General features: G+C 44.8%; 2 protein-coding genes and 1 pseudogene across 3 annotated transcripts; all 3 read left to right on the top strand.

The window, feature by feature from the left end:
* LOC106566455 (solute carrier family 35 member H1-like) overlaps positions 1-13,371 on the top strand; it is a 48,459-nt pseudogene extending 35,088 nt beyond the window's left edge.
* A 1,198-nt stretch (positions 13,372-14,569) lies between these two features.
* LOC106566454 (dolichol-phosphate mannosyltransferase subunit 1) lies at positions 14,570-17,680 on the top strand. The gene is made up of 9 exons (XM_014134508.3): positions 14,570-14,737; positions 15,221-15,320; positions 15,413-15,446; positions 15,563-15,639; positions 15,898-15,923; positions 16,102-16,197; positions 16,351-16,419; positions 16,781-16,895; positions 16,996-17,680. The coding sequence occupies exons 1-9, from the start codon at positions 14,607-14,609 to the stop codon at positions 17,098-17,100; spliced, it is 753 nt and encodes a 250-aa protein (XP_013989983.1). The 5' UTR covers positions 14,570-14,606; the 3' UTR covers positions 17,101-17,680.
* Positions 17,681-17,856: 176 nt separating this feature from the next.
* On the top strand, positions 17,857-26,736 carry LOC106566452 (activity-dependent neuroprotector homeobox protein). Of its 2 annotated transcripts, none has more exons than XM_014134507.3 (4): positions 17,857-18,536; positions 21,523-21,639; positions 21,943-22,041; positions 22,581-26,736. In XM_014134507.3, exons 2-4 carry the CDS (start codon positions 21,532-21,534, stop codon positions 25,665-25,667), a joined length of 3,294 nt encoding a protein of 1,097 aa, XP_013989982.3. In that variant the 5' UTR covers positions 17,857-18,536; positions 21,523-21,531; the 3' UTR covers positions 25,668-26,736. The 2 variants fall into 2 exon arrangements, with proteins under 2 accessions (XP_013989982.3, XP_013989981.3); XM_014134506.3 differs by lacking the exon at positions 17,857-18,536 and adding an exon at positions 18,655-19,103.
* Positions 26,737-27,064: the final 328 nt, after the last annotated feature.

Raw genomic sequence — 27,064 nt, 5'->3', positions numbered from 1 at the left:
TAATCTGGCGCCCTCAAGTGCCAGGGGAAGGGAAGAGCAGGAGCAGACGTGACACCTTCGGCGCTAAAGGATCAAGTTAAGTCCTAGAAGAGGAGTGGGGGTCTTACAGTGTCATCCTCAGCACTTCAATCGTTATGCTAGTGAGCGGCTATTTCAGATCTGAGGACCGTGTTTCCTAAGGAGGGGAGCTCAGAGAGGGAAGGGGAATGATAGAGCCTCCTGTATGCCTCTAGGTCAGAAATGTACTCCCTCTCTCCTGTAATCCTACAGTACTCTCACACACACACACACACACCATACCACACACACACAAACAATCAAAAACACAATCACTCAAACACACAAACAATCACACACACCATACCACACAACTTTTGTGATGTTTCACAAAAGTTCTGAACCTTTATATTTTCATAGTTTCTACAGATTGTAAATTAAAGATACGCTAAGAGTATTGTTATATTATTGATTGATTATGACTTTTCAAATCACCCAGTATTGCAGTCTGCAGCGTCAGTTCTAGGTAAATGTTGCAATTCTTCAGCCATTCCTGGACCTGTGACCAAAAACGAGCTACATATGGACAGTACCAAAACAAATGATCTAATGATTCTGTTTCTTCGCAGCAAAGCTGGGATGGTTGTGTCCCCCATATATATATGACATTCTTTTGGTTGCAATTATTTTGTATAATCATTTAAATGGAGAAGTTCTTAAGTTTTTAATCCGGCTTCGTTTTGTGTATAAGTTCATAAACCGTGTGCCACGGAATCGGTACATCAGAAATCTCTTCCCAACTATTTTGCGACCTGTATGGCACAGCTGTACATTTGTTGGTCCTTAAATTAAGCTGGTATACTTTATTTATCACCATTTTCTTTAACCAGTTTTGGTCTTTAATGCAGGGCCGACAGACAAGTTCCTCACCTTCTCCCCTTCCACTTGCCTCTTCCATTTTTGCGAAAATGCTGTAATTTGTTGTAATTTTGGGTAGAGCAGACATTTCCATATATTTTTGTTAGCTGCATGTGTGACATATCTATGTATGATATAATTTACAAAGATACAGTAAAAAAAGAATTACAAAATTAATGTTCTTTTTTCTCGATTTGAACATTTGAGTTTAACCATAATATTTGTTGTAATATTTGTTTATTATTTGGATTAAAATGAAATTGCAACCAACTTTCTAGGGCTTGTTTTGAAAATAGAGATATTTTGGAGATAATACAATTTTCAAATAACCGAAAGTGAGAGGTCGTAATCTGAATAAAGGGGGAAAAAGGACATTCTTGAACACGGGGTGAGCCATTCTTACTAATTTGCTAGAGAACCAGTTCGGATTTAAGTCTCGTCACACTTTGATCTGTTTCACCTGGCTTTGTGCTTGTCTCCACCCCCTCCAGCTGTCGCCCATCTTCCCCATTATCCCCATTGTATGTATACCTGTGTTCTCTGTTTGTCTTGTCTTGTTGAAGGCTTACAGCGGTTTTCCTGTACTCCTGTTTTTTCCTTTAGCCCCTGTTTTCTAGTTTTCCCGGTTTTGACCATTCTGCCTTCCCTGTGCCTACCTGCCGTTCTGTACCTTTTGGACTCTGTTCTGGATTACTGACCTCTGCCTGGCCTTGACCTGTCATTTGCCTGCCCCCTGTTTTTGTAATAAACTTTTGTTACTTAGAACTGTCTGCATCTGGGTCGTCTCCTGAGCCATGATAAGTATATATTTTGTATGACTGCAGCTTTTAATGAGAGGTCTAATGCTTTAATATTTAATCATTTCTGCCCTCCGAATTCATATTCATTATATAAATAGGCCAATAGAATTTTGTCTGGCTTGCCATTCCAAATAAAATTGAATATTGTTTGTTAATATAATTTAAATACAAGACGTTGGGTGTAGGCAGAGCCATAAACAAACAGGTAAACTGGGATATGACTAGAGTTGATTTTTTTTCTTCCCACCAATAGACAGGTATTTTCCTATCCGTGGTAGCAAGATCTCATTGATTTTTGCTATGTGTGTATTACAGTTTTCCCCAATTGTTAACACACGATTACTGAAACTACATCTCAGGTACTCTAAACACGAAACAGCCAATTTCCCCAAACCCCACAGACATCTTTCAAAATGAAACACAGCAATCAAGATCATGTACTCACTGCTCAACATTAAACTCTACATACAAATGAGACACACACACAGTGGTGGAAAAAGTACCCAATTGCTATACTTGAGTAAAAGCAAAGATACCTTATTAGAAAATGGCTCAAGTGAAAGTCACCCAGTAAAATACTACTTGAGTAAAAGTCTAAAAGCATTTGGTTTTAAATATACTTAAGTATCAAAAGTACAAGTATAAATCCTTTCACATTCCTTATATTAGGCAAAGCAGACTGCCACATTGTCTAGTTTGTTTGTCTTTTGCCAGGGGCACGCTCCAACACTCAGACATCATTTACAAACGAACCATGTGTTTAGTGAGTCCACCAGATCAGAGGCAGTAGAGATGACCAGGGATGTTCTCTTGATAAGTGTGAGAATTAGACAATTTTTCTGTCCTGCTAAGCATTCAAAATGTAACGAGTACTAAAATGTTAATAGTAAAATAAAGTACAGATACCCCCCCAAAAAAATACTTGTAGTACTTAAAGTATTTTTACTTAAGTGCTTTACACCACTGCACACACACACAGCAAATGAATTTAACTTAGTGACAACCGAGATATAACACTGTGCCATATTCAAAACACTACTATTTGAACTTATTTCAGTGTAAAGACTAATATTTTGTTGTTATACTGTAAATTGTTTGTGTGTGACTCAAACAAGGAAGGAACCCAAATGCATCAATCAAAATCATAAGTCAAGAAATAAATACTCCATTGCGAAAACATAATCAGTCATGTCTGTTGTTTAGGTCCAGCAACAGATTTTCATCAACACCCCTGGTGATATTCTCCTTGGCCAGACAGCAGGGAAACATCTTCTGGCATGACTCACCCACCCCTGTCAGGACTCTGCTGGAATGGCACCACAGACCTCCATTTCCTGGAGAAGGGCCATACATTCATGGGGTTTGTGAACATGCACCTTCCACCGCCGTGCTGAAAGCAACTCATCAATGGGGTTGAGAAATGGGGAATATGGTGGGAGATAGAGAATTGTAAACCTGGGATGGTCATGGAAGCTGTTGCGGACCTGAGCAGCCCGATAGAAACTCACGTTGTCCCAGATTAGAACATACATTTGCTGCTCAGGATCACCTGGCCCTCTCTGCTCTGGCTGAAAAAGATTGTCATGTAAGGTGTTCAGGAAATGAAGGAGATGGACAGTGCTGTATGGTCCAAGGGTGGCATGGCGGTGGAGGACCCCATTGTGGCTCATAGCTGGGCATGTGGTGACATTTCCCCCGCGCTGGCCACGTACCTCAATGATGACTGACCAATGACGTTGACCAATGATGTTCCTTCCTTTCCTCCTCGTCTTCGCTAAATGGAATCCAGCCTCATCTATGAATGAGTTTCTGGGGGACGGGATTTGCATCCAACTCCATGATTCTCTGAAATGACAGTAAATACTATAATTGCTGTATAGTAAAGTTCACTGACAACATCAATAAGTCTAATGTTTTAAGAGTGTAATACTAGTACATGACTTACTTGCACATATTCCTACTGTTTATCCTTCACTCTTTGGGAATTCGTTTCATATATGACTGTGTAGATTTGCTTCATCCAGAGATGGTGTTTCTGAAGGATGGGGGCTATGGTTGATAAGCTCACTCTGATGTTATGGAAGATGACAGGATTACAGCCTCCTGTTTGTCTGTAAATACACGTGTTCTACCACCATGTACGTCGTGGTCATCTTTCAGTTCTATAACAACTAAATAGCATACAGTACAGTAAACACTACAGTAATACAGTATACAAGATAAACATGTTATAGAGTAGTATAGCTCCCAGTTTCCTCCATACAGTACAGTAAACACTACAGTAATACAGTATACAAGATAAACATGTTACAGAGTAGTATAGCTCCCAGTTTCCTCCATACAGTACAGTAAACACTACAGTAATACAGTATACAAGATAAACATGTTACAGAGTAGTATAGCTCCCAGTTTCCTCCATACAGTACAGTAAACACTACAGTAATACAGTATACAAGATAAACATGTTACAGAGTAGTATAGCTCCCAGTTTCCTCCATACAGTACAGTAAACACTACAGTTATACAGTATACAAGATAAACATGTTACAGAGTAGTATAGCTCCCAGTTTCCTCCATACAGTACAGTAAACACTACAGTTATACAGTATACAAGATAAACATGTTACAGAGTAGTATAGCTCCCAGTTTCCTCCATACAGTACAGTAAACACTACAGTAATACAGTATACAAGATAAACATGTTACAGAGTAGTATAGCTCACAGTTTCCTCCATACAGTAATACATGAATCATTTACTTTGTTTCCCCTTCCAGTATGTATTGGAATCTACAGTTTTTACTGTGCTTTATGTTGTACTACTGTCAAGTAGTAAAAGTACTAGAGAGGTCCAATGTCTGCAGTACAAACCTCTTCTCATTTTGGAACGTCCGGATGATGGATGTTACAGTGAAGCGGCTCAGATTGGGCTGCACTCTCTGCCCAGCCTCTCTCAAGGTCAAACCATGGTTGATCACATGGTCTGCCCAGCCTCTCTCAAGGTCAAACCATGGTTGACCACATGGTCCACCACAGTTGCCCAAATTTCATCAGAGATTACTCTCCTTGTTCTTGACCTACCTCCACCTCCACTTCCACTTCTGCTTCCACTTCTACCCCTATTTCTACCTCCACCTCTCTCTGCCAAGTTTGCTTCCATTGTTCTCCAAACACAGGAGTACTCACCTGTGGTCTTTTTATCCATACCAAAGGTTTGATTGCAAAGTGAACATTGATGCAATTAGTGTTTGAACATGTGAAGAGTGAAAATGATCAATTGGTAATTGATCTTAGCTTGTTGAACAGTGTTGCTTTTCATTTGAACACGAGATTTTAGTTGTGAAAGTTGTGCCAAATGTAGAGAATTGTGTGTTGTGTTTTGTCAAATGTTTGTGATAGAATTTCAATATCTGTGTAAAGCAAAACATGTGTCAGTAGTATTGCAGATTTGGTGTCTGGTTCTGCTAAATGAGATACAAGTTTGGGTCATTGTGCCTCATGGGCCAGATTTAACAATTGGGAAAACCTGTAAAATGTATTTTTGTGAGATCATTTATTAATTTTGTGATATGAATACCTAATATGTCCACATCCCTGTCAGACCATGTTATTGGTAAACTACAGGGTCCACATCCCTGTCAGACCATGTTATTGGTAAACTACAGGGTCCACATCCCTGTCAGACCATGTTATTGGTAAACTACAGGGTCCACATCCCTGTCAGACCATGTTATTGGTAAACTACAGGGTCCACATCCCTGTCAGACCATGTTATTGGTAAACTACAGGGTCCACATCCCTGTCAGACCATGTTATTGGTAAACTACAGGGTCCACATCCCTGTCAGACCATGTTATTGGTAAACTACAGGGTCCACATCCCTGTCAGACCATGTTATTAGTAAACTACAGGGTCCACATCCCTGTCAGACCATGTTATTGGTAAACTACAGGGTCCACATCCCTGTCAGACCATGTTATTGGTAAACTACAGGGTCCACATCCCTGTCAGACCATGTTATTGGTAAACTACAGGGTCCACATCCCTGTCAGACCATGTTATTGGTAAACTACAGGGTCCACATCCCTGTCAGACCATGTTATTGGTAAACTACAGGGTCCACATCCCTGTCAGACCATGTTATTGGTAAACTACAGGGTCCACATCCCTGTCAGACCATGTTATTGGTAAACTACAGGGTCCACATCCCTGTCAGACCATGTTATTGGTAAACTACAGGGTCCACATCCCTGTCAGACCATGTTATTGGTAAACTACAGGGTAATGTAAAAGTAGTACATTTTTTTGTGATCCAATACGTAATATATTACACCGATCATCATTTGGTTCTAAATGATCTAGATCCTCTTTGTTTGTTTGTTTTTTACATGTTGTTTATGTTTGGATGTGTTTGTCAGTCATTTGTAAGTGTCTGTACATAAATGTCTTGCCGTATGTAGAGAGGCCTGTCCCTGCCTGTTTCTCAGGTGTGAAGAACGCAGACGAGGCAGAGTTGAGCCTCTGGAGCTCAACGTCTATGTGAATGACTTCCCTCTGCTCAGCAAGCTGGTGGACTGACTGGTGCACCTACTCTGTGGGAAGATAGAAGAGCACAGCATCACTAAAAGTGAGTTTGGTTCTTCATTAGACCTATATTCATTTACACACTTAACCCATATAACCTGACAGGCTGTTCGTCACTTCATTTTACAACAGAAAGCACAAGAAACACCCTAGGCTACCTACAGAGAGTAAGGAACTACACCAAGCTGAGCTCTCACTCATTCCCTGATTTCTGATCAGGAAATCAGAGGCCAACAGAGGACCCTGTGCGGTCCTACCCCGGCCCCACAGACCTGGAGTTCTCTGAGCTGGGCCCCAGGGAGGTGCTGCTGAGCTGGACTGGACCTGCCCGACCCGTCCTGCAGTACAGAGTGGTATTGGACAGTGCTGAGGGAAAGAGCACATTGTCATTTGCACAATGGTTATTGTAGTTATGGAGCTTTAGGAATGTAGTCCGGGGAAAAAACGCAGTTGTTTAAACATGTATTAGCTGGTTTGGCTGTGAGCTGAACCATGTTCAGGTGGTTGTGAATGGGTCTCCAGTGTGCTGCTAGCTGGGCTCTCCTCACAGACCCACTACCTCATATACAATCTTCCCGCTAGTTATTATGGAATATTATGTACATTGTAATACAGTTAACTAGAGTACTGTAAGTGACACACACACACACACACACACACACACACACACACACACACACACACACACACACACGAGAATGGGTCAGGTTGTTACAGTGGTTATGACCTCTGCTGGGGTCAGTTCCAGGCAGTGAGAGACGGACGGTACTGCAGACTCTGCTACCTGACGCACGCTACAGCATCCTGGTCACTGCAGACTCTGCTACCTGACGCACGCTACAGCATCCTGGTCACTGCAGACTCTGCTACCTGACGCACGCTACAGCATCCTGGTCACTGCAGACTCTGCTACCTGACGCACGCTACAGCATCCTGGTCACTGCAGACTCTGCTACCTGACGCACGCTACAGCATCCTGGTCACTGCAGACTCTGCTACCTGACGCACGCTACAGCATCCTGGTCACTGCAGACTCTGCTACCTGACGCACGCTACAGCATCCTGGTCACTGCAGACTCTGCTACCTGACGCACGCTACAGCATCCTGGTCACTGCAGACTCTGCTACCTGACGCACGCTACAGCATCCTGGTCACTGCAGACTCTGCTACCTGACGCACGCTACAGCATCCTGGTCACTGCAGACTCTGCTACCTGACGCACGCTACAGCATCCTGGTCACTGCAGACTCTGCTACCTGACACACGCTACAGCATCCTGGTCACTGCAGACTCTGCTACCTGACACACGCTACAGCATCCTGGTCACTGCAGACTCTGCTACCTGACACACGCTACAGCATCCTGGTCACTGCAGACTCTGCTACCTGACACACGCTACAGCATCCTGGTCACTGCAGACTCTGCTACCTGACACACGCTACAGCATCCTGGTCACTGCAGACTCTGCTACCTGACACACGTTACAGTATCCTGGTCACTGCAGACTCTGCTACCTGACGCACGCTACAGCATCCTGGTCACTGCAGACTCTGCTACCTGACGCACGCTACAGCATCCTGGTCACTGCAGACTCTGCTACCTGACGCACGCTACAGCATCCTGGTCACTGCAGACTCTGCTACCTGACGCACGCTACAGCATCCTGGTCACTGCAGACTCTGCTACCTGACGCACGCTACAGCATCCTGGTCACTGCAGACTCTGCTACCTGACGCACGCTACAGCATCCTGGTCACTGCAGACTCTGCTACCTGACGCACGCTACAGCATCCTGGTCACTGCAGACTCTGCTACCTGACGCACGCTACAGCATCCTGGTCACTGCAGACTCTGCTACCTGACGCACGCTACAGCATCCTGGTCACTGCAGACTCTGCTACCTGACGCACGCTACAGCATCCTGGTCACTGCAGACTCTGCTACCTGACGCACGCTACAGCATCCTGGTCACTGCAGACTCTGCTACCTGACACACGCTACAGCATCCTGGTCACTGCAGACTCTGCTACCTGACACACGCTACAGCATCCTGGTCACTGCAGACTCTGCTACCTGACACACGCTACAGCATCCTGGTCACTGCAGACTCTGCTACCTGACACACGCTACAGCATCCTGGTCACTGCAGACTCTGCTACCTGACACACGCTACAGCATCCTGGTCACTGCAGACTCTGCTACCTGACACACGTTACAGTATCCTGGTCACTGCAGACTCTGCTACCTGACACACGCTACAGCATCCTGGTCACTGCAGACTCTGCTACCTGACACACGCTACAGCATCCTAGTCACTGCAGACTCTGCTACCTGACACACGCTACAGCATCCTGGTCACTGCAGACTCTGCTACCTGACACACGCTACAGCATCCTGGTCACTGCAGACTCTGCTACCTGACGCACGCTACAGCATCCTGGTCACTGCAGACTATCATAACCGAGAGGGAGGGAGCAAATCGGCACAGGACAAGACCAGTGAGGCTGTCTTACACTGTAATAATCATTCACAGTTATAGTCATTCACTATCACCTGGGATGTCAGATCACACATGCACTAGTATACTTAAACTGTCTGTCTGTCTGTCAAGTAAAGAGCTTCTGTCATATATTGTGTGTGTGTGTGTGTCTGTCGGTGTGTGTGTTTCTGCACCAGGCTTTGATATGGAGGCCTTTGGTCTGACCCAGAGGGCTCATTCATCTATGGAGGGTCTTGCAACCAACCTTTTTATCTTCAATACTCTACCCACCTATACTGTGTACAGAGACGTCCAACTGGCCCAGAGCACAGGGTGAGACATTCACACACAGGCAAACACACACACACACGTACATCCTCTTACTTAGCGGTCCTATATTGTCCCTCCTGTCCACAGGTTCATCCACCCAGCAGGCCTCTCCCCAGAGCACACCATCAGTATAGTGTTCTGTCTGCTGCAGGACACCCGTAGCTCTCTGGCAGCTCACTGACAACAACTTCCAGCCCAGATGGGCGTGGCACTGGACCTCGAGTCTGAGGAGAGGGAGGGTGTTGGGTTCAGCCATTTTGAGTGGTAGTTTTTATTGTGATAGTGTTCGTTGTTGTGCTAGTGGTAGTTTTTATTGTGATAGTGTTCGTTGTTGTGCTAGTGGTAGTTTTTATTGTGATAGTGTTCGTTGTTGTGCTAGTGGTAGTTTTTATTGTGATAGTGTTCGTTGTTGTGCTAGTGGTAGTTTTTATTGTGATAGTGTTCGTTGTTGTGCTAGTGGTAGTTTTTATTGTGATAGTGTTCGTTGTTGTGCTTGTGGTAGTTTTTATTGTGATAGTGTTCGTTGTTGTGCTTGTGGTAGTTTTTATTGTGATAGTGTTCGTTGTTGTGCTAGTAGTAGTTTTTATTGTGATAGTGTTCGTTGTTGTGCTAGTAGTAGTTTTTATTGTGATAGTGTTCGTTGTTGTGCTAGTGGTAGTTTTTATTGTGATAGTGTTCGTTGTTGTGCTTGTGGTAGTTTTTATTGTGATAGTGTTCGTTGTTGTGCTAGTGGTAGTTTTTATTGTGCTTGTGGCGTGTTGACTCATCACAGTGGATCACTTCCCCCCCAAAAAAACAAATGATGATTATTTAACCGCTTTGTTTCCTCCTGCCACCTTCCTGTCTCTGTGTCCCACTACAGCTGTGAGCAAGATGCTGCTGTACTAGTCTGGATTGCAGAGGGGAGGTTCAGGAGCTGACCTTCGACCTGCCACAGGTCCAAAGGCTGTTCTACGACATCGTCCACAAAGTCAGAGAGAGAAAAAGACTCGATATGTACATAACTAACTGTACCGTCACTAACTAACTGTAGCGTCACCGACTGTACCTAACTAACTGTACCGTCACTGACTGTACCTAACTAACTGTAGCGTCACTGACTGTACATAACTGTACCGTCACTAACTGTACCTAACTAACTGTAGCGTCACTGACTGTACATAACTAACTGTACCGTCACTGACTGTACCTAACTAACTGTACCATCACTGACTGTACCTAACTAACTGTACATAACTAACTGTACCATCATTGACTGTATATAACTAACTGTACCGTCACTGACTGTACCTAACTAACTGTACCATCATTGACTGTACATAACTAACTGTACCGTCACTGACAGTGGCTAGTGTTCAGCAGACCATGTATTGTGTTTGTGTAACTCCTCTAATGTATTTGGATCAGTCTGAAATGGCTCTGACCTCTGACCGTAACCTTTATCTTTTCCTGGTGTTTTTCACAGCACCAGGGGAGTTGAGGGGAACATGGGATGAGTGGACCTAGAGTAAAAATGAATGATCTCTGGTTATCTCTCTCTATTCCCCCCCTCCTCCTCCCCCCTCATCCATCCATACATACCGTACATCCATCTGTGTTTCAGGGCTTCCAGGGTATGCCAGGACACCCAGGGTCTGGTGGGGGGGGGGGGGGGGGGTTAAAGTACTGAGGTATAAACAGAGCAACAACAATCAGCCCACCACAGAAGTTTGGTGTTCACGGTGCTACCTCGTCATCTAGTGATAGTGGTTGATCGTAGTTTGCCTTTTGATTGACAGGGTCTTTCTGAGAATAAGGGTGAGAGAGGACAGAAGGGAAGTTTGAGTTTTAACTTACAAGTCCCTGTAACACCTGACTTTCAGATGGCCAGAGCTCTCTTGTTGACCCATTGATTGACAGACATGCTCTGTGTTTTAGGGAGAGTCTCAGTCCATGGCAATAATCTTCCAGCTAGTCACACAGGCCTGTTGTAACGGCTGTCTTCGTCGTCAGATGAAACAGAGAAGTCATCGTCGGAAAAGGTGGACCAATACGCAGCGGAGTGAGTGTTCATATTCAATATTTAATTAATAGAAACACTTTAAACGACCGACAACCTACAGTTCTGCTAGGTACAAAACTAAACAGAAACACTTACCCACAAAACCCAAAGGAAAAACATGCTCCTTATGTGTGACTCCCAATCAACAACAACGAACTACAGCTGTGCCTGATTGGGAGCCACACGGCCCAAAACAAAGAAATACAAAAAACCTAGAAAAAGAACATAGAACGCCCACCCAATGAAACACCCTGGCCTAACCAAAATAAAGAACAAAAAAACCCTCTCTATGGCCAGGGCGTTACACCTGTGAGCAACTGGTGCACAGTACGTATCATCGTACATTCACAGCATAAGCTTTCCCATAGTTATGTATACTGAACAGAAATATAAACGCAACATGCAACAATTTCTACGATCTTACTGAGTTACAGTTCATAAAAGGAAATCAGTCAATTGAAATAAATTTATTAGGGCCCTATTTTATGGATTTCACATGAATGGGCAGGGGCACAGCCATGGGTGGGCCTGGGAGGTATAGGAGGACAGGCCCAACCACTGGGGAGCCAGGCTCACACACTGGGGAGCCAGGCCCAGCCAGTCAGAATGAGTTTCCCCTACGAAAGGGCTTTATTACAGACAGTAAATACTCCTCAGTTTCATCAGCTGTCTGGGTGGCTGGTCTCAGATGATCCCGCAGGTGAAGAAGCCAGATGTGGAGGTCCTGGGCTGGCGTGGTTACACGTGGTCTGCTGTTGTGAGGCCGGTTGGACGAACTGGCAAATTCTTTAAAATAATGTTGGAGGCAGCTTATGGTAGATAAATTAACATTTAATTCTCTGACAACAGCTCTGGTGGACATTCCTGCAGTCAGCATGCCAATTGTATGCTCCCTCAGACCTTTAGACACCTGTGGCATTGTGCTGTGTGACAAAACTGCACATTTTAGAGTGGGCTTTTATTGTCCCCAGCACAAGGTGCACCTGTGTAATGATCATGCTGTTTAATCAGCTTCTTGATATGCCACACCAGTCAGGTGGATGGAATCTCTTGGCAAAGGAGAAATGCTCAATAACGGGGAAGTAAACAAATTTGTGCACAAAATTTGAGAGAAATAAGTTTTTTGTGCATAAGGACAATTTATGGGATTTTTTATTTCAGGTCATGAAACATAGGACCAACTTTACTTTACATGTTGCATTTATATTTTTGTTCAGTGTACAATGACCATGATCCATTGAGCGCCAGCTTGTCCAGTCTGTGTGGAGCAGACACAGAGACCTCGTTGACGGAGAGAAGAGAGAACGTGCGAAAGGGATAGAAAGTAGTTACTGTGGGAGGTATCTCTACCTGAAAATATATGATCTTAGTGATTGATAGTTGATATTCAGCAGTCATAAAAGTATGCCTTATTTACTTTGAAGAAATACTAAAATAGTGATTTTGTCAGACAGCATAGGCAGCAGCTCTATAGAGATGAGATTATGACTTGGAATGAAAGTCATTGAATAAAACAAATATTTTATTAAAGTAAAGTAATGTGAATAAATGATGGTTACTAAGTGATAAGCAGTAATGGGAAGTCACTACCATCATGGATTTTTTTATGAATTGTTTTATTCTGTGTTGTTACAGCATTCAACCCACATAATCCATAGTGCACTTCATGTCAAAAATAATTATCCAAACCAAATCGAAAACATTGATTATTTTTTAATAATCGAACCAAAACCGAACTGACCTCAAAAAGCAAAGGCATCGCAGGAGCTGTCGGACAGACGGGACCTCCAGGCATCGCAGGAGCTGTCGGACAGACGGGACCTCCAGGCATCGCAGGAGCTGTCGGACAGACGGGACCTCCAGGCATCGCAGGAGCTGTCGGACAGACGGGACCTCCAGGCATCGCAGGAGCTGTCGGACAGACGGGACCTCCAGGCATCGCAGGAGCTGTCGGACAGACAAGACCTCCAGGCATCGCAGGAGCTGTCGGACAGACGGGACCTCCAGGCATCGCAGGAGCTGTCGAACAGACGGGACCTCCAGGCATCGCAGGAGCTGTCGAACAGACGGGACCTCCAGGCATCGCAGGAGCTGTCGGACAGACGGGACCTCCAGGCATCGCAGGAGCTGTCGGACAGACAGGAGAGATCGGTCCCCAGCAGTGGCTGTCATAGAGGTGCTCAACCACAAACAGGTATAACAGCCATATCCGGTACCATGTGACAAGCTATGATCATAACATTTCAACATCCAATTGATTTTACTATTTAAAAAATGTGTTTGGGTAAAGCAGGATACCTAGATACCTGTACAACTGAATGCCTTCAACTCTAATTCCTTAATTATTAGCATCCACATCTTCAGTGCCTGGGGAATAGTGGGTTAACGGCCTTGCTCAGGGGCAGGAAGACATATTTGTACCTTGTCAGCTCAGGGATTTGATCCAGCAACCTTTCAGTTACTGGCCCAATGCTCTAACCACTAGGCTACGGTCTCTTATCTGTTCATGCTTTCATCTGCATCTAATTTTACAGAGGACCCATATCTTCTATATATCAGCCTTGAGCACACTTGAAAGATGGATTTTCTTGTGACATTGGGGTCCATCTCCTATCATCTCCTTCATTTTAAGTAAAACATTTAAAGTGCCAAGAGCACTTATGCCATTAAACCTGATGGACAGACTGGGGCTGACGAAGCACCACAATAGAGCGTATTTGGTGACTCAGAGACACATGCTCCTCTATAAAGGGGAAAAGGAAGTTGACCTGCTCTTCACCCCTTCCTCTTCTCATGAAACACAAATGTTTCAAGTGTTTCCTCTTACATAAAAAATGATTAAATGTACATTTGTAAGTATTTGAATAAGTCAACCAAGTGTGTTAACAAACTTTCTAACATATTGTATAAGCCAACATTTTAATGGAAGCAAGTGGATATTTTGTTAGACAGTATTTGTAGTAGTTAACTGAAGTATGTTCCCAACTTCACACTGAAAATGTTTGTATGTCTATTAATTACGATCCATGTTTTTTGTTTTCATGCACTGTTTGTGTATGCATGCGCAGCATTTGACCATGAGACTGGCTTTCACAGATATAGTCTTAATGTTTCTACAGCAGGATGACAATGAAGAGTAAAACAAACATGTCTATAAAAGTGCACTGGTTCTAACTTTCCTAATCCCCAAACAGTGGGCAAGTTTTTACTTCAATGACATAATGATTATATTATGTAGTTTTTGCAAGACAATACTATTAAATAGGCTACTGTTACTGGGGAATAACATTGGCAGTTGAGTATGATCAGAATTATCCAATATCTCCAATCAAGAGACGTATTCTTTGTTGCAAGAGCGCCACCTAGTGGTAGCTACATTGCTAGGAATCATTATTTTAAGAATTTGTTGCAGGGGTGGATATTTCTGAGAGCACCCGCATCCGGATCAACATTTCAACATGGCAAGCCGAAAAGGTTCACATCAGAGCCGGGGAAATGGTGATAAATATTCGGTGTTGTTGCCAACTTACAATGAACGTGAGAATCTACCTCTTATTGTGTGGCTACTGGTGAAATACTTCGGTGAAAGGTTAGTAGTCGTTTTTTTAGCTACACTAGCTGTAGCCCAGAGTGAATGACAAGATCTGTAGCCCAGAATCGGCGATGAGCTGTCAATAAAAATCAGATTTGCTAGGGGACAGCCAATGGCTTACTTTAACAATCTGCTGCTGAGATTTTCAGCCGGTCATTTGTAATATAATTTTATGAAATAAACCCAGATTTTTTTTCTTTATTTTTCTTTAGAACATGACTTATAAATACCTTAATGAGCTTATTACAAATGCCTTACCTCTTCATAACAACAAAAGGAAGTTGTGGGTGGTCCAGTCAATTATTTAAACATGCAACATTGTACGCCATAGACATCAAGAACTGCAATCACATTTTACATGTTGTGCCTTTTTAAAAGAGTAATTCTTGTAAATTAACTAACTCAATTTGAACAGTTGTCAGATTAGCATTTTATTTGTTGTGTGCTGAGTTGAAACATCTGTTTGCATGTCATTTACAGTGGATATAACTATGAGATTATTGTAATTGATGATGGAAGTCCGGATGGGACACTTGAGGTGGCAGAACAACTGCAGAAGATATACGGAGAGGACAAGATAGTAAGTGATTGGAATAGATATTAGTAGTTGTAATTTGACATTCACATACCTGCTGACATAACACATTCTTGCTGGGTTTTTTTTTTCTCCAGCTCCTTCGACCAAGAGCAAAGAAACTAGGGTTAGGCAAGTGTCACATACTCATTCATCAAAGTGAACACCAGTGTTGCATCTGTATTTTAGCACAATATCTCAGACACACTACACACACATCTGCTAATGTCATCTGATTCTTCCTTCAGGTACTGCCTACATCCATGGCATTAAACATGCTACAGGGAACTATGTTTTCATAATGGACGCAGACCTCTCCCATCATGTGAGTGGATCTCCTGTATATCTGGCGGGGACAATACAATAGCAGACAAACAGGGTGGGATAGTGGCTACGGACCCTGTACATTCAATATGTTTTAGTCCAATACTATATTTAGTTCATTTTACTATTCAGGGGGTAACTTGTGGTGTTATAAAACTTGCTTGATGGAATAGGCCTATTTGTATACGAATGCTTCATAGACAGAATGACTTTTGAAATCATGCATGCTAAAATACATCCTGTTTCTCTTTGTTTGCAGCCTAAATTTATTCCAGAATTCATAGAGTAAGTAATCTATTTGAATTTATCCCAAAATGTGAACGTGTATTTTTCTGAAATGCACACATTCACTAGTCCGCTGCACACATTCACTAGCCCGCTGCACACATTCACTAGCCCGCTGCATCTCTACCATATGATCGTCAGTTGCCAAATAGCTGATGTGAATGTGTTTGTCTCCAAGGAAACAGAGAGAAGGCGGGTATGATCTGGTGTCAGGCACCCGGTACAGAGGAGATGGTGGCGTATACGGTTGGGACCTGCGCAGGAAGCTCATCAGGTAACTGCAGTGGCACACGCTCACTTCTGTTACATTACGATTGTTGGCTGTCATTTCTCCTGCTTGTGCAACCACCAAACTCTAATGAGAGTTTAATTAAATATTCCATTTTCCTCATATCTTTCTGTCCTTCCCTCCCTATCTCTCTTACAGTCGGGGAGCTAACTATGTCACACAGGTGTTGCTGAGACCTGGGGCATCAGACCTGACTGGCAGCTTCAGGTAAGTGGCAAAATGTAAATAAGTTTGAAGAACAGCAGGTACAGTTATCACACCTGCATACCGGTACATCAGCCTCTATCTGTGAACTATTGTCAGATGAAAACCTTGTAACTCCATTTATGTCAAAGAATAAAACATGTTTTACATGTATTGAAAGCAGTACTCTAAACAGGACCAATAAAATGTATTCAAAATAGCTTCTAAAGTTTTGTAATTATATGTTTGTTAACGGGAAAATATGGCTTTTTTTTTTTTCAATTTCCTGAAAAGTTTCTGTTTTGGAGATGAGAGGTTTTCATTCGTCAGCAACGTAGTGGGTGTTATCTCATGCTGTGTTTGTTCTGATGCATGATGACATCAGGCTCTACAAGAAGGAAGTACTGGAGAGTCTGGTGGAGCGGTGTGTGTCCAAAGGCTACGTCTTTCAGATGGAGATGATTGTCCGTGCTAGACAGGGGAACTACACTATTGGAGAGGTGAGGCCTTTCAACCCTTTGTGTGTTTTGTGTCGTTGTACCATTTTGAACGCTTGTCATGTCAATAGGTTGAACTATATTCTTTCCGTCTTCCAAACAGGTTCCAATTTCGTTTGTGGATCGTGTTTATGGGGAGTCAAAACTGGGAGGAAATGAAATAGTATCATTCCTGAAAGGACTGCTTACTCTCTTTGCGACAACATGATTTATGATGCTCTAGGTTTGAACTCAGCAGCACTGCTTATATGATGGTTTCTTTGTCATTTAGTCAGGGCGTTTAGTGCAGTAATTAGCCAACATCAAAATGACAGACTATGCCCTTTTTTATGAATCGTTGATTATTGACAAGAAAAGCACAGATGGTAATTAATTAGAAGAATTAATCTCCCCTCCCTCTAGTCTAGATGTATCTCCAAACCAGTGGAGGCTGCTGAGAGGAGGATGGCTTATAATAATGCCTGGAACGGAGCAAATGGAATGGCATCCAAACCATGTGTTCTGATGTATTTAATACCATTCCACCTATTACGCTCCAGAGATTACCACGAGCCCGTCCTCCCTGGTTAAGGTGCCACCAACCTCCTGTGCTCTAAACAGACAGGTTTTGAAGCATAATTCCAGGTGAATACAGTCACAAGATCCTTATGTATACTTATAGATGGATGAACTTATTTTCACATTTTTCAAAAATTTGTATTCACCCTAAACTGAGAGACCTTTGATTGTTGTAATAAAAACAAAATCAATGGTAATAAATAGTTTACCTTATTTCCTATTATTTTGAATTGGTTGCTGCATGGCTCTTTCCTTTATTGGAATCTATGTAAACTGTAAAATGTGCATAGGCAGCAACAAACACAATACACATTGTTAGTGTGCTAATTAGTCGCATTGTTTAACCTGCACTGTGTTAATCTGGTTTCCTACACTAACAACGGTGAGTGTGAAAGTATTTTCTTTCTTTACCCAGTGATCTGATGTAAAATGCAGATAAAACACAATATAGCAGGATGATTTGGCTCCTGCATGTTTCAATATTGAGAGGACAATATTAGTTTGGAATGTAATGCCCAGAACATGGTGCAATGGGGAGAAGTCAACCATGGCCTTCAATGGGCCTTGCCTTTGCTGCCTTGGAATAAATAATCCTTAAGCATAAAAAAGATGAGACCATAACTAATCACCCATTAATTTAAATCCAGTATTCACATGATATGGTCCCTCCATCCCAATCTCCCAGGGGCCCATGCCAAGATGGGCAGAGAACAATTTGCACTCAGGCTTGGGAAATGCCCCAGACTCGGGAAAGTAGTCCCGGTGAGTTTAGTGTAATGGGAACGTAGCATAGAACAGCGCCACCTACTGTTCTCATAGCACTCTGACGTTGGGCAAGTGCAAAGGCACTGTGAGTACTGAGGCACTGTATACATCCGACCCTCTGCAATGAAGGAAGCCAGATGTAGTCCTATAACGCATGCGTTCATTGCCATGCTAAACTAGAGTGCGCCAGCTGTTGGTTAAATCTGGCAAATGCAGCTCGAGCTTGTTTACCCCTGTCCCTCAGGCATAGAAACTACCGACTACCGACCTGACAGACGTTGAAGAACGACCTAGGACAACAGCTGAGGCCTGTCTTGAAAGGTAAGAGCATATAAAGCTAATTGATTAACACACTAATTGAGTTGTATAAGGCTCGACTCACGATTTCACAATGAGTTTTTTTTTTATGCTAATCAAATACCTATGTCACTTCCGCCCTTTCAATTGCGCCATTTTGGATAGGGCAGTTTCCAGGCTGCTAGGGGTGTATTGTCTCTATAGGAAGAGATGGGAGTGCGTTATCAGTGAACAGTCACAGAGTTAACACATTTTTGGATGAGGGGGTTCCTCGTAATATTTACTACAATGTTAGCCGCACTATATGTTCCTACAATGGGCGTTCTAGGTGTTTATCTAGCTAACTAAATGAGTTTCAACGGCACTTCATACCCGGTAGCCGAGAAGGATAGTCTGTGTCGGACAGTAGTGAGAGGAGTCGAGCTCCCTCTCTCGGTGTGGTGTGACCGCTTGGAGAGAAGACGGCAAGGCGGTTAGCCCCGGTTGCTTATTCGGAGCAATAGGAGTGGACGCGAGAGTGTCTAGCGCATTGTCTCCCGGTTTCTCTGAAGTGATATAATTTACTACAACAAACACCGGATTTCAAACCAGGTAAACACGTCATACTCCGCTGTTCAGATAACCAAGCTAGTTAGGATACACCGCTAACGTTACAGCTAACTGGGTTTAGCTACGGTAACGTTATGATGATGCGTTGTTCGTTCATAGTTACGGTCGGGGAAGAAGGAAAAAAATATATATATATATATATACTCTAACATGACATGGGTAGATACTTGAGGATAACAAATGAAACAACGTGGATTATTACGATATAGTTAAATAACGGTACAATCAAGTTTAAATACAAATATGATAACGTATATCATAAGTTGTTGGTGAACATGACACCGCTTTTTGGCTCACTAAACTTGGGACACTGAGTTGCGCTCAGAATCAGCACCGAACTGAAGAGAGGTTGTACGGGGCACCTTTTCTAACGCTCGGGTTGGCAGCTGCTAGCTAACGTTAGCGCGCTAGTTCGCCGTGTTTTACGTACACTTCCCTTTGTGGTGGCTCACTACTACACCAGCTACTGCTAGCAAGCTACTAGCTGCTATCGATCTGACGTTTAGTTAATAACATATTACCAGATCAGATGTTATTGTGGCGTAAAACCATGAGGTATGATGCATGTAGTAATCGTGTTAGAAACTATTTGTATCCTCTTTCATTGGTCAACCAGATGTAGACATTAAACAGTATTAATCATTGACTTCAATCAAAGCCATAACCAACATCGATAAGGGGGAGATGGTGATAGCTCGTGAATAACCTCCTCTACTCGCTTAGTTTATTACTAGTCACATTTCACCTATATTAGGTCCCTTCTCTTATCAAATGTAACCGTATTTTTCTAACATTATATAATATAATAAAAAAAAAAAAAGTGAACCGGGATTTATAATCAAGTCTGGTAACGTTACCAGATTCATTCAGCAACTTGAGAGAGAGACTAGGTGACACGGGGTTATTATCCGCACATCGCAGGTTTGATTTTGACTGTCGTGATGTCATATGAAAAAGTAGTCTCGCCTCCTTTTATTCACGTCACACAACTATCACAATTGCTATGTAATACAATGTTCCAGCTTTTATTATGTACGTTGTCAACATTGTCTTGGAGGTTAGTTGCATACTCTATTGATTCAACCCTCTGTTCTCATGGTCCCTGTGTGAGGGCAATCAGGAGGAAGACTGGTGGTGAACCCGATTGAACCTTATGGCCATTTAGGCTAGGTGTTCTACTTAAATGCCAACTCTCTTTCTGTGGTGTTTATGGTCATAGATGACCCTTTGCTGACAGGATATGACTGATACAATCAACTTTTGCTTTTGGTAAGCAATGTGAGTTTGGAGGATCAGAGGTGACCAGAGCAAATGTCATCATTGATTCTTAGGACAGACAGAGCTCCGTTGTATATTAGAGATAGGACATAAGGTTTATGGGTAAAATATAGACTACTACTATCTTCCTCTCATCAGCTGTTGAGAGTGGCTATTCTCTGCCAGCTACCCACCCGGCCCCTACTCCCCTGTTGACACATTGTAGATGTTGGGCTCCGTTGCTGACTCAATAGGAGGCGCCATTCCGTGATTGCAGAGAGGCTGCAGAAAAGGGGGCAGGCAGAGCAATGGAGGCCTTACATAATGGAGGCAGAGCTGTCCTCTAGCGCCATCTATAAGCCATGGGAGAAAGCATCGGCAGGAGTAAGCCCAGCCAGCAAGGTAGTCAGGCAGCCAGACAATATTCTGCTCAGCAAGGTAGTCAGGCAGCCAGACAACATTCAGCTCAGCAGCAATGTTCCATCTTCTGTAATATACAACAAGAGCTATGGCATCGGTGGGTGGGTGGATGAAGAGTGTTTGGCCTTGTACTGCTTGTTGCTAAAGCATCTTGTCCTGACCTTTTACCTGAATAGAGAATCAATTCTGTAGTGTTACCATTGTCCAGCATTGACTGGAATATAACAAACCAAACAGCCCAGACAGACAGACGCATAAAGGTGGTGGTAGTAGTAAGGTCATAAAGGATAGAATTGAGTGATGCTGCTGAGGAAAACCACTGATGGATTTATGAGGAAAGGTGACTGACAGGCAGCAGGTATTCTTGTGGCATTCTTCCATAGGAGCAGTAGAGTAACAATCACTGGAGTGGATGTTAGCTCTAGTGTTATTTGGGAAGTGTGTTTCCATCACCCAGGGTTTTTGTTTTGGGTCTGCTGAACGCTGCTCTCTAATGTTGACCTGGGGTGTATTCACTAGGAACTAAATGGAAGCAAACAGAATGTAACAGGGGCGGGACCTAACTGAATTTGCTTTCATTGCGAAACGTTTTCCATTTGGAGTAAACGTTTTCCGTTGCAAAACGTTTAGCAACTGTTTACTACGGTCTTCGTCTAATGAATACGCCCCTGACCTCGCCCGTTGCTCTCCACTGTCCACCTACCTGTGTCCCTCCCTTCTCCAGGTGGGCAGAATGTTCCAGCTCCCGGTCAACAACCTGGGCAGCTTACGGAAAGCCAGGAGAAATGTCAAGCGGGTTCTGGGAGACATTGGTCTGGAGTTTTGTAAAGACCACATTGAGGTGAGCAGCACATAGTTTGATCTGTTCTGCTATCCATGTGTGAGCATGCCCTTGATACACTTTATCACACTGAAGAGATAATAGCTCATTCATTAATAGCTAAGTAATGAATCAGTCTAGAAACATTTCAGCCATCAACTTAGGAGGCCTCAAATTTCTCACGTCTGTTTGACGTTATAATACATGAGCCCAGTCCACAACTATAATAGGTCGTCGACTCCTAGCAAATCATCTCTATCAGACTTGACGTTTTGTATTGATTCTATATGAATTGTGATTAATCGTGTATTTCTCTCCCCTTAGGACTACAAAGACTATGTCCCCGATAATAACGAGTTCTACATGAAGCACACCACCTGGGATGATGTATGTGTGTGGGATCCTTCACTGACCAAAGCCCAGGTGAGTGGCTCACTGCCTGCCTGGGGGGGAGGGCTCACTGCCTGCCTGGGGGGGGAGGGCACACTGCCTGCCTGGGGGGAGGGCACACTGCCTGCCTGGGGGGAGGGCTCACTGCCTGCCTGGGGGGAGGGCTCACTGCCTGCCTGGGGGGAGGGCTCACTGCCTGCCTGGGGGGAGGGCTCACTGCCTGCCTGGGGGGGGAGGGCTCACTGCCTGCCTGGGGGGGGAGGGCTCACTGCCTGCCTGGGGGGAGGGCTCACTGCCTGCCTGGGGGGAGGGCTCACTGCCTGCCTGGGGGGAGGGCTCACTGCCTGCCTGGGGGGAGGGCTCACTGCCTGCCTGGGGGGGAGGGCTCACTGCCTGCCTGGGGGGGAGGGCACACTGGAACACCTTTTATTTTAGCGTTGTTGCTCATTTGTCTCTTAAAAGCTTTTAACTGGGTTATTGTCTGTTTATTTTGAATAAATAACATTTTATTTACATAGAGTAAATGTCATCACACGACTGACCACTGTCTCTATCCCCCCTGTGTCTCCCAGGACTACAGATCAAAGCCTTTCTGCTGTTCCGGCTGCCCCTTTTCCTCCAAATTTTTCTCAGCGTACAAGAGCCACTTCCGCAACGTCCACAGTGAGGACTTTGAGAGTCGCATCCTGCTCAACTGCCCCTACTGCACCTACAATGGGAACAAGAAGACTCTGGAGACGCACATCAAGCTGTTCCACATGCCCAACAATGTGGTTCGCCAGGGCCCCGGGGGCATGCAGGGGGCGGTGGGTGGGCTGAAGGACAGCATGCAGCTGGGCAAGAGGCCTGGAGAGAGCATCGAGCAGGCGGTGTACTACTGCAAGAAGTGTACCTACAGGGACCCGCTTTACAACGTGGTGCGCAAGCATATCTACCGAGAACACTTTCAGCATGTGGCCAAGCCCTACCTGGTTAAGCTTGAGGAAAAGACCACGCCCAACGGTGCCGCAGCAGGTACCACCACGGGCACAGGGAACACAGACCGCAGCAGCAATACTAATACCAATGCTAACGCCAACAGCAACACCATCCACTGCAAGCGCTGCCTCTTTTTGCCACGCACCTATGAGGCACTGGTGCAGCATGTTATTGAGGACCACGAGCGAATCGGTTACCAGGTGACCGCCATGATTGGTCACACAAACGTGGTGGTACCTCGCGCCAAACCTGTCATCGTGGTATCCCCGAAGACGGGGGAGAAGACTGTCATCGGGGTAGGACCTAAAGGTCAGCTAGTGACCACCACAGTGGGGGGAGTCCGCTCCGTTTCTACCCAGAACCTCAGCAGGATCGTCATCCCAAAGTCAGGCCTGAGCTCAACAGGACTCCTGTCTGGGGTTCACCTGAAGCAGGGGGCTTTTGGGTTAAAAAGTGGGACTACCCAATCCTTCTCTATAGGTGGGCAGCAGGTGAGAATCACTCTGCCTGGCAACGCAAAGGTGTCTGTGCCCCAGCATTCTCAAGCAGCCAAACAGAACCTCACTGGTGGTTTGCGGAGCCCCATAGTGGTGAGTTCCTCCTCGTCTACGCTCAACTCCCGGGTCCAGGCGGCTGCCGCCACGGTGGCCTCGGTCACGGCCAAGGGGAAGGGGGGTAGCTCTGTCCTGGGCACGTCGTACACACAGAAGTGGAAAATCTGCACCATCTGCAACGAGCTCTTCCCTGAGAATGTGTACAGCTCGCACTTTGAGAAGGAGCACAAGGCGGAGAAGGTCCCTGCAGTAGCCAACTACATCATGAAGATCCACAACTTCACCAGCAAGTGTCTGTACTGCAACCGCTACCTGCCCAGTGACACTCTCCTCAACCACATGCTGATCCACGGCCTGTCCTGCCCGCACTGCCGCGCCACCTTCAACGACGTGGAGAAGATGGTGGCGCACATGCGACAGTCCCACCCGGACGAGACGGTGGGGCCGCGCACCGATTCCCCTCTGACTTTCGACCTCACTCTGCAGCAGGGCAACCCCAAGAACGTCCAGCTGATTGTCACCACCTACAACATGAGAGACGCACCACAGGAGTCCGTGGCCCTCCATGCCCAGAGTGCCTCGTCATCCACACAGATGGGCAAGAGGACCGTGCCCAGCCAACCCCCAAAGATGCCCTCTGATTCAGAAGACGGCTCGCCTGCCAAGAGTGCACCTCAGGCGGCCGTGCCGTACAAGAAAGACGTGGGCAAGACTCTGTGCCCGCTGTGCTTCTCCATCCTCAAGGGCCCCATCTCTGATGCACTGGCACACCATCTGAGAGAGAGGCATCAGGTTATCCAAACCGTGCACCCGGTTGAGAAAAAACTCACCTACAAATGTATCCACTGCTTGGGTGTGTACACGAGCAACATGACAGCCTCCACCATCACACTGCACCTCGTGCACTGCCGTGGTGTGGGCAAGTCCCAGAACGGGCAGGACAGCAGGCCTGCGCCCTCCCCCAGGGTCTCCCAGGCCCAGGGCACTAGCCTCAAACGGGCCGGCTTCGAAAACTGTGACCCAAACGACCCAAAGCGGCGTAAGTTGCCGCCTGGAGAGCCAGAGAGCCCCGCAGCTTTTGTAGAGAATCCAGACGACCCTGTCAACCTGGTCCTTGACCCCAAAGGTCACGAGGATGAGTCGTACGAGGCGCGGAAAGCCTTCCTATCGCAGTACTTCAACCGCGAGCCCTACCCAACGCGTAGGGAGGTGGAAAAACTAGCCGCAAGTCTGTGGTTGTGGAAGTCTGATATCTCCAGCCACTTCACCAACCGCAGGAGGAAATGCACGCGGGACTGTGAGACCCAGAAGGCTGAGGTGCTGCTGGGCTTCAACATGCAGGACATCAGCCAGCTCAGCCACGAACTGACCTTTGACTCTGAGTGCTTGTTTGAGGGCAAAGGAGACAGTGGAGAGACAGTGGAGAGGCGGACGTCTAGGACATGCATCGGGCGGTCTGAGCAGGCCATTCAGCGCATGGAGGAGAGGGCTGTGGCTAACGGTGCTGCTACTCTCCAGCGGGGTATTTCAAAAGGGTCTGGCAGTGAGGCCAGGGCCACAACCCAGCCCAACTGTGGGGCCAAGAGCGACCAAAACAAGACAATCGGAAGCACCTTAAAACAGAGGGGGCCTCAGTATCTCTCAGAACCCATCGCTATTGACTCAGATAGCGATGAGGATGAAATGGATGATGGTGAGGAGGAGGAGGAGGAGGAGGAGGATGATGATGAAACGGGAGCAGTAGAAGTGAATTCCATGGGTAATGACAGGCTGGCTGCTGGGAGAGAGGGAGAGATGGTAGGGACAGGGGCCCACTCCAGCCCAGACCTAGAGGATATGGAGGAGGAAGAGGAGAAGGAGGATGATGAAACGGGAGCAGTAGAAGTGAATTCCATGGGTAATGATAGGCTTGCTGCTGGGAGAGAGGGAGAGATGGTAGGGACAGGGGCCCTCTCCAGCCCAGACCTAGAGGATATGGAGGAGGAGGAGGAAGACGAGGGTCATGTAGAGAATGGATATGGCTCAACGCTGCTGGAAAGGCAGGCTAAAGGGAAGGAAGCTGTTGCCAAACTGGGTCAATCGGGAAGTGGAAAAACTAGGGTCCAACTCGGCAAGCATCAGGTCTGACCAATTGACACAAACAAATGACGCACACAGAGACGTTACATATGATCCATGCCAACAACTCTGCCTCACCAGAAGTTCAGAGCTAGAAATGGTCAATGGTGTCATGAAGGAGAAGAGGTGAGAAGGAGAGCCTCTTTCCTTTTCACTTCCACAAGCCATCCAATGATGTTTAAACAAGTCATGTCAAAGGCCAATTAAAGCTGCTCAGTCCTAAAGTAGCTATGAGTGATGTAAGATTTGTGAACAAAGTTTATACTTTACCTCCAGGGGTTAAGAGAACCCTGAAATGATTTGCCTTCTATTTACTTTACTAGAAAATTCAGATTAGTACTTATTCTTGTCCATTTGGGCGACGAGTTTCACTGTGGCAAAAACTTGAGTTATTACGATTTACTAGCTTTTAAGAGAAACTAGAGAATCCAACATTTCTCGTTGCAGGAATAGCTAGTGTATATTTGTACAGTCTTTTAGATCTGTTTGGAGAGAAGTTGCTATAGATGTACTCCTCAAATCTTTTCTTTCTGTGTACAAGCTAGCTGTGTATGTTCTACATTGGTTCGCTAGATGTTGCTTTGGTGACTGGTATTTTCAGTATGTTTTATTTTTATTTTTTTAACAAAACCATAGCGTTTTTGCTAAATAATATATCTATATATATATATATATATATATAAATGCAATTTTTAAATGAACATAATTGATTGCTTTAGTTTTTTTTCGCTGTTTGTTTACTATGATTGATTTATCCTTTTATTTACAGTAATAACTTTGGTTCTATTGAAAGAGTTCCTCATATCCTTCTCCCCGTTAGTGAAAGTGAAGGGCCATTTCGACTGATCTCTGTAGCCCTGTGCTTTGTAGTCTAGACTGTACTTTCTTCTCTTCACTCGCCTATTCCTTATTTTACCACCGAGAATAGACGTTTGCTGTCGCCTTTGAAACAGAGAGCATTCGCTATTTAATAGGACATTTCTGTGTGTGTTTTAATTTGTGATCTTCAATTTGATTTCTTTTTTGTTTTTAACTTGAGCATCTATGAACAATAAAGTGTTGCGTTGTGCTTCTCCTAGTCTAACCTCTTTTCTACGTCTTATGCTCTGTGACACACACCTTTTTTTTTAATGGAGACTAGATATGGTTTGTCCTAAGAAGTAGCACCACAAGTTAGGTTTTCCCAAACGTAACCCATGAGCTAGCTGTAAACAGTCACTGGTGGTACAAATCCTATTGTCTCCGGTATTATTACAGTTCATTATGACAGTAAATTACAACCCATTAACAAGGTGTTCGGTGTGGAAAACAAAGGGTTCATGGGTGTAGTCCATGTGAGCTATGTTATTCTGTGAGACTGGAGCATGAGGCGTCTGGGACTTAGTGGACCCACTACTGGTTCAGAT

This window comes from Salmo salar, chromosome 13 (assembly GCF_965601325.2).
Source record: "Salmo salar chromosome 13, fSalSal1, whole genome shotgun sequence".
Classification (NCBI taxonomy): domain Eukaryota; kingdom Metazoa; phylum Chordata; class Actinopteri; order Salmoniformes; family Salmonidae; genus Salmo; species Salmo salar.
The sequence above is the reverse complement of the archived record's forward strand: the minus strand, read 5'-3'. Positions and strand labels throughout refer to the sequence as shown.